General features: G+C 43.9%; 1 protein-coding gene across 2 annotated transcripts in view; it reads left to right on the forward strand.

The window, feature by feature from the left end:
- The window catches only part of MAPK14 (mitogen-activated protein kinase 14), a 67,060-nt gene extending 60,070 nt beyond the window's left edge, over nucleotides 1-6,990 (forward strand). For both annotated transcript variants that reach the window (XM_016223724.2, XM_016223725.2), the window contains exons 11-12: nucleotides 3,815-3,988; nucleotides 4,754-6,990. In XM_016223724.2, coding sequence (XP_016079210.1) covers nucleotides 3,815-3,988; nucleotides 4,754-4,821 — 242 coding nt within the window. In that variant the 3' untranslated portion in view covers nucleotides 4,822-6,990. The remainder of the gene's footprint in view (nucleotides 1-3,814; nucleotides 3,989-4,753) is intronic.
- Nucleotides 6,991-7,949: the final 959 nt, after the last annotated feature.

Here is a 7,949-nt window from a genome sequence, read left to right on the forward strand (position 1 = left end):
GGCACAGACCATGTGATTCAAACAACAGCTGGTAAAGTTTCTTTTTTCTCAGAAGAGAAGAGTGTAGGTCCAGGCATTTCTCCCAGTGCTTTAAAGTGTAAACTTAGGAACCCGAGTCAACACATAAGTATTTACCTGATTCCCCTGTACCCCTCTGAAACCACAGTCTCTAGATTTCTCTGGAAGTCACGCTGCAGGACGGGGTCTCTCAGCCTCGGTGTGCACAGCAGCAGTCTCTTCAGGAACGTGGCTCCTCTTCACGCCCCACCCCTGCCCCTTTCCGTGATGAACGGACCACCAATAATTTGCAAAGCCTCAGAAGCCTTGCTTCCTGGAAGTGGCCCCTGTGGTCGTGTCAGTGTTTATCCTGCACCCACCTGAAACGCAAAACATCCTCATTTCACAGAATCAGAAAAATCACCATTTGGTGACCCCTGATGAAATAATGGCCGTGAAGAAAAACCGGTGGATGCTAAAAGCCTCAAGTGAAAGGACCTTGAGGGCATTGACGTGGTTTCAAAATACCCCACAGATTATCTGCTGAGGGCAAAAAAGCAGCAACCCTGTAACCAAATTTAGCATCGTTCTTAATAGACAAATGGCCTTAATGCTCCAAGTCACAGTCACCTATGAAACATTCTTGTCGAAAATGTTAAACCCAATTCTTAACCAAATTTTTAGATCTAACATGGTTTTCAGGAAATACAAGGGATAGAGGAAAACAAGGGTGTATATATATGATGGATATTCTCAAGACAGCTGGACTGTCTTTTGAGGTCTGAACAGGAGAAAAGGGGGGGTTATTGTAGATTCAGAGAAACTAAACAAACCCAGTCAAATGCAGCGTACAACCCCCGAATTGGATCTCGGTTTGAACGAGGTGTGTATAAAAGACAACTGGGGATAATCGGAGATATTTTAACTTGAACTGGATTTTAGATATCTGGGAATTATTTACTTGTCAGATGTGATTACAGTCTTATGATCTCATAGGAAGATGTCTTTATGCTGAAATTCTTATTTTAAAATGGGTTAACAAAAAATACAAATGACATACAAAATGTTAATTGTTGGGTATGGGTGTTCAGCATACAAGTATTCATGGTATTGTTTTATATATTGAAATTTTTCACAGTGAAAAATTTAAAAATAAAATATCACTTTATCCAGATACCACGTCTCCCACCCACCCATGTTAAAACCTCAATTTGTCCATTGTTTGAAGACCCGTTTAATGACTCTTCATTTGCTTTATGTTAGTAAATAAACAGTGAAGGGGGTCAAAAAAGTTGGAAAATTAAAAACTAGCCCTCCTTACCTCTCCTCAGTCACTTTAACTTAAGGCTTTCACTTGGACACAGTTTGACTATGGTGGTTTGACATGGACACACCACAAAAGCTTGTTCAAACAGAATCTCTTATTGTTTAAAAAATCTTCAGTCATGTATTTTTTTATTGAGGTAATGAATATTTTTTTAAATTTATCTTTATTGTTGAAAGTATTACAGATATCCCCCTTTCTTCCCCCATTGATCCCCTCCCCCCTCTCCAGGCCTTCACCACACTATTATCTGTGTCTATGGGTCATGCATATATGCATATAAGTTCTTTGATTAATCTCTCCCCCTCCAAACCCCACCCCTGCCTGCCCACTGAGATTCCTCAGCCTGTTCCATGCCTCCATGTCTCTGGATCTATTTTGTTCCTCAGTCTGTTTGTTTATTAGATTCCACATATGAGTAAGATCATGTAAAACTGAATCAGGAAGAATCAGGAAACCTGAATAGGTCAATAACAACTGATGAAATTGAAGCAGCAATTAAAAAAACTCCCAGCAAACAAAAGCCCTGGTCTGGACACCTTCACAGGGGAGCTTTCTAATTCTTTAAGTTGTAGAGTTAGATAGTTTACTACAAATTTTTCTTGCTTTTTGAGGGAGGCCTGCAGTGCTATGAACTTCCCTCTCAGGACTGCTTTCACTGTGTCCCATAGATTTGGGGTGGTTGTATGTTTATTTTCATTGGTTTCCAGGAAGTTTTTGATTTCTTTCTTGATCTCTTTGGTAACCTATTCATTGTTTAATAACATGCTATTTAGTCTCCATGTGTTTGAATGTTTTTGAGTGTCTTTACTGTAGTTGGTTTGTAATTTCATGCCATTGTGATCTGAGATGTTTGATATGATTTCAGTCTTCTTGAGCTTGTAGAGACTTGTTTTGTGTCCTAACATGTGGTCTATCTTTGAGAGTGACCCATGTGCACTTGAGGGGAATGTATATTCTGCAGCTTTGGGGTGAAATGTTCTGTAAATGTCAATTAAATCCATCTGATATGGTGTGCCATTTAGTCACTGTTTCTGTGTTGACTTTATGTCTGGAAGATCTATCCAGCGAAGTCAATGGGGTGTTAAAGTCCCTGACTGTGACTGTATTGCTGTTGATCTCTCCCTTCAAGTCCTTAAGGTTATTATTGATAGGTCCTTATTTATTGCCATTTTAATTCTTTATGCCTATGTTTCTCTCTCTGTTTCTTCTAATGACAGCAGTCCCTTTAACATTTCCTGCAATGGTGGTGATAAACTCCTTTAGCCTTTTTTTTTTTAATCTAGGAAGCTCTTTATTTCACCATCTATTTTGAATGATAGCCTTGCTGGACAGAGTAGTCTTGGTTTCAGATCCTTGCTTTTCATTACCTTGAATACTTCATGCCATTCCCTTCTTGCCTGTAGAGTTTCTGATGAGAAGTCAGCTGACAACCTAATGGGAGCTCCTTTGTAGGTAACAGATTGCTTTTCTCTTGCTGCCTTTAAGATTCTCTCTTTGTCTTGAATTTTTGACGTTTTAATTATGATGTGTTCTACCTCTTTGGGTTCTTCTTGCTTGGGATTCTCTGTGCTTCCTGAACTTGTGTGACTTTTTCCTTGATCAGGTTAGGGAAGTTTTCTGCTATTTCTTCAAACAAATTCTCTACCCCTTGCTTATTTTATTCTCTTCTTCTTCTGGCATTCCTATAATATCGTTACATGTCGTGTTGTCCCACAGCTTCCTTAGACTGTCCTCCTGTTTTTTGTTTTGGGTTTTTTGGGGGTGTTTTTTTGGAATCTCTGATTCAGTGATTTTTTTCTGCCCTGTCTTCTAATTCTTTGATCTGATCCTCAGCATCCTCTAATCTGCTGTTTATTCCTTCCAACGTATTCTTTATTTCTGCTATGTCATTCTTAATTTCCTTCATAATTTCCATATCTTTTCTCATACTGTTGAGCATCCTTACCGTCAGTATTCTGAACTCTATATCTGATAGTTTGCTTATTTTCATTTCATGTAGTCTTTTTCTGGAGACTTCTCTTGTTCTTTCATTTGGGGCTTGTTATTTTGTCTCTCCATTTTGGCTGCCTATTTGGGTTGTTTTTGTGTATTAAGTAGATCTGCTAGGATCCTCCTTTTTGGAAGGTCTCTGGTGCAGGCCGTTGTCAGACGCTGTTTGTGACTGGCCTTGTTTGGAGCTATCAACAACCCATGGTTTGTGGTTCCCTCTGTTGGGGTTGGGTGTGTTTGGACTGGACCAAGATGCACACTGAAATCTGCTTTTCCAAGGCCCAGGTCCAATAATGTATTCTTAAAAAATAATACGAAATACATACACACACACACAGGAGAAAAGTGATGATATGTCCTGGAGCAAACACTCTGGAGGAAATTCTTTGTTTAGGTTTGAAGAGCCAAAGCTGTGTGTTTGCTTAATAAGGCATAATTTTTTGGAAACATGTTAAAAATAAAAACTCTTCCCTTTTTTTGTTCCAATCTGTGGACTAACAGCTGTCGACTTGCTGGAGAAGATGCTTGTACTGGACTCGGACAAGAGAATCACAGCAGCCCAAGCGCTCGCACATGGCTACTTTGCTCAGTACCATGATCCTGACGATGAGCCGGTGGCCGACCCTTATGACCAGTCCTTCGAGAGCAGGGACCTCCTTATAGACGAGTGGAAAAGTAAGGCATAAAGGCAGCATTAACATCTAGCTTGAGAACTTAGATTTGAAAATCATTCCTGGGTGAGCTGCTAACTAAAAGCTGTGGAAAAATAAAATTTCTGGCTGTAACCAGCTCATTAAAACTTGTGATCAGGGTCTCGTGCAGAGTCAGTGTGCCCCTCTGTTGGAAACTTGAAGATGGTCACACTCTCCGAGCTGTGAGATGCTCATGACTGCTCTAATTTTGCGCACAGCCCCTCACTTCTGCCTAGATCTTTGAGGTTCTCAGAATCTTTCTCTTTACAGCATCTCTCTAAGATGAGTAGGGGAAGGGATATTTTTACAGTTGATACAATTGAGGCAAAAAGAGTTTATCTTACCTGTTACCCTAGACCTAGTTAGGGACACAGCCGGAAATGGAACCTATGTCTCCTGTGTGTAACCTCACATTCTTTCCATGAAACACAAGTTCAGAATGCCAGGTAGCTGCCCAAAGTCAGGCTTTTCTGTTGCTGTAGCTTGTGGGAGTTATTCTTAGCTTTAAAGAAGAGGCACTGGGCAATGACCGAAACAAGGGGAAAATGGATTTTTATATGTGTTCTTGAACGTCTGTGTAATCGCTTGATCCATTAGGATATCATACACAAGCAGCAAATAGTTCCTTGAAGTGGCCCTCCAAGCACTGGCCTGGACAGGGAGGGAGGGTCTGAGCCTGGAATTACAGTGCCTGCCGGCAAAGAGAATCACCTGAACTCTCATGCCCTGCTTTCCTTCCAATCCCTAGGCCTGACCTACGATGAAGTTATCAGCTTCGTGCCTCCACCCCTTGACCAAGAAGAGATGGAATCCTGAGCACCTGGTTTCTGTGCTGTTGCTCCCATTTCACTGTGAGGGGAAGGCCTTTCACGGGAACTCTCCAAATCTCATTCAAGTGCCTCTCGTTGCAAAGATCTCCTCCATGGTGGAAGGGGTGTGTGCGCGTGCACGCATGTGTGTTAGTGTTTGTGTGTCTGTCTGTCTTTGTGGGAGGGTAAGAGACTATCAGCAAACTATGATCACAGTGGCTTTCCGTGGAGTTCCAGACGCCCATGGCAGCCTCTGCTTGCGCTTCCTCGTGAGTCAGCTCAGGCAGGCAAGAGCTGCCATCGTGTTAGGGTTTGTTAAATGCACAGTAAAAATATTAAACGTCCCACATCCCAGTCATGCTTTTACCATTTTGGCCTCTCCTGTGGCCCCACCTTGATGGTGGGGGGCCACCTCGACCACAGGAGCTGCTTCAGATCGGGAGCGTCCCTCAGCGGTGCGTGCAGCCAACAAGGACCAACTGGCGTCTGTGCACTAGTCTAAGAAGAACTTGCTTTGTGATTCTCAGAACTCAGCAGGTGTATCTGGAACTATAAATATGTTTGTGCCTTAAAAGGAGAGAAGATCGTGCGGCAGATGAAGCTCTGAGCCAGGCGAGTAGTCGGCTTGTTGGACGGCCACTCGTGAAACAGGGAGCCTCGGAGGCACCGTGTGTGCGTGTGTGGGCATGCATGTCTGTGCTTCCCTCTCAGCCCCCATTTCTCTGCTCACCCCACCTTCAGTGCAGAGGCCTCCTGAGCATTGGCCCCGGAGCCAGAGCCGGTTCTCGCTGCTCGTGTACTTCCTGTGTGCTCTCTCTTCCTAGCAGGGTGGCGATGTGTTCTGCACGTCTTGCTGTTTGAGCATGCACAGCTGCTTGTCCTGTTTTTTTGGGAGCCCCTGGTGCCAGGCGAGTTTGCCAGTGAGGACTTTTTTGGGTAGTTCAGAACCCGTGTCACCTTGGCTGATGCTGTGGGCAGGTGACATCATCTTCTCATCAGCCCCCAGTGCTATTTTGTGTTGAACACAATTGATACTCCAGGTGCTTTTGATGTGAAAATTATGAAGAAATGGAACAGATGGATATATAGCATTTTCTTTCTTGCCATCTGGTTTTCAACAGACTGTTTTTGGGGAGCCATCACGGGAAAGATAGGGCTTTTCCCAGGAATATCTCCGACTTTGGAAAACACGTTGTTCCCGTCCCTCCCAGTAACCAATGCTAAGAAATGCTGAAATCAAGTGAAAATAAAAACGCTCATGAGGCCAGAACTCCTTTGCTATTTTTGTCTAAATAAGGTTATTTTTTAAGGAAAGTAATGAGGTGTCTTTTCCACCCTCTCTGGGAAAGGGTCTTCTTGGCAGCTTACCGTTGACTTCTTGGTCTCAGTTTAGGGAGAAATGAATTTTGTATATTGCGGGAATCCTTTGAGAGTGTGATTCCTTTGGATGGGGAGAAAGGGCAGATTATTTTAATATTTTGTATTTTCAACTTTATAAAGATGAAATATCCTCAGGGGTGGAGAAGAGTTGTTTTCATAATTTTCTGAATTTCAGGCATCTTGTGCTAGATGAGGGCCATGTATTTAAACCTTTTGTGAAATGAGAAAGTGTAAAGCCACTTCCAGTGTTGGCCACATGACAAACCTCGTACTGGGGCCAAGGGTTTCCATTTCTGTCACAGTGCAGTGCTCGTAGCCCAGAGGGACAGGTAGGGCCCACGTCCGCCGGGGCGAGAGGCAGGAGGCAGGCTGGCGGCAGGCGCGCCGCACCCAGGATGGTGCCCTCCTTAGAGGAAACGAATAGAGGCCTCGTCTCCTCGGTGCGCAGTTCAAATCGCCACAGCCCACGGCAGGACGAGTTCGTCGGCATGTTGGGCTGTAAGTGCCGGTGTGGTTTCCGACGGACACGCTGCTCTGAGTCCTTCCCATCAAGGCCTTTGCAGCTGCGACCCTCCGGTTAGGAGGCTGACGGCGCCTGGAGCCCGGACTCAGCAGGCGGCTGCCCCTGGGGCCGAGAGTCACGCTCCCACCTCCTGGTTCCTCTGAGCGGAAAGCAGACGAGAGAATGCGGGAACTGCCATTTTATTTGTACTCATGAACTTGGCCATAATCAGTTATGCCCTGTAGGACATCATACAATACCACTGGTCAAAATAAAGCCTATTTTTCAAATTTAGTGAGTGTCTCCACTTTATCGTCGTTTTCTCTTGATGGTTTTTCTTTACTGCTCAATACGGTTTTATAGCAACGTCCTTTCAACTGCGGCCTCACGTTCACTTCTGACAGATCTTAATATTACTCCTAAAATTTAGAAAACATTGCTAGAGCTCCTCGGCTGTACGTTTATGGTAAAGCAGATCTGAGACTTAGAAGCGAAGGGGTAAAGCGGAGAGCAAATTAACTATAACGCAGCAGGCCCTCTGCTGCTGCCCTTTGGGGTCAGAGTGGCCTAGAATGGGGTCAGACTGAAAATGGTTTTTACATTTTTAAATGGTTGGAATAGGAGCAGTATTTTTGTAGCTTGTGAAAAATAATATTGTAAAATTCAAATTTCAGTGCCCATAAATCTTCATTAGGACACAGTCACACACCGGTTTAGGTATTGTCTGGCTGCTTTGGGGAAACAGTGAGAGCTGAATAGTTGTGGCAGAGACCATGTGGCCTACAACGTCTAGAAGTTACACTTTTGCAGAAAAAGTCTGCCGACCCCTGGCCTAGGATATCCATTTCCTCATTTGTAAAAGGAAGTTTTTTTAAAGTAGGTGTTTGGGTTCTGTTCAGCTTTGACATTCCAAGACTATCTGTAGAGAGTATGTTTTTCTTTTAAATTTTCGATGTGTACCTCTGTGTACATTGTTTATACACCTTTTTAATCTTTTTATTAATCCTTACCCGAGGATAATTTTTACATTGATTTTTAGAGAGAGTGGAAGGGCGAGGAGGAGGGAGGGAGGGAGGGAGAGAGAGAGAGAGAAACACCGATTCGAGAAAGACGCATCCATTGGTTGCCTCCTGCACCCGCCCCATCCAGGGCTGTACCTGCAACCCAGGTACAGTGCCCTTGACCGAGAATCAAACCTGAGACCCTTTGGGGGGGGGGGGGGGGGTCAGCGCTCTAATCACTGAGCCACACCA

Source organism: Miniopterus natalensis, chromosome 5, assembly GCF_054644295.1.
Source record: "Miniopterus natalensis isolate mMinNat1 chromosome 5, mMinNat1.hap1, whole genome shotgun sequence".
NCBI classification, from domain to species: Eukaryota; Metazoa; Chordata; class Mammalia; order Chiroptera; family Miniopteridae; genus Miniopterus; species Miniopterus natalensis.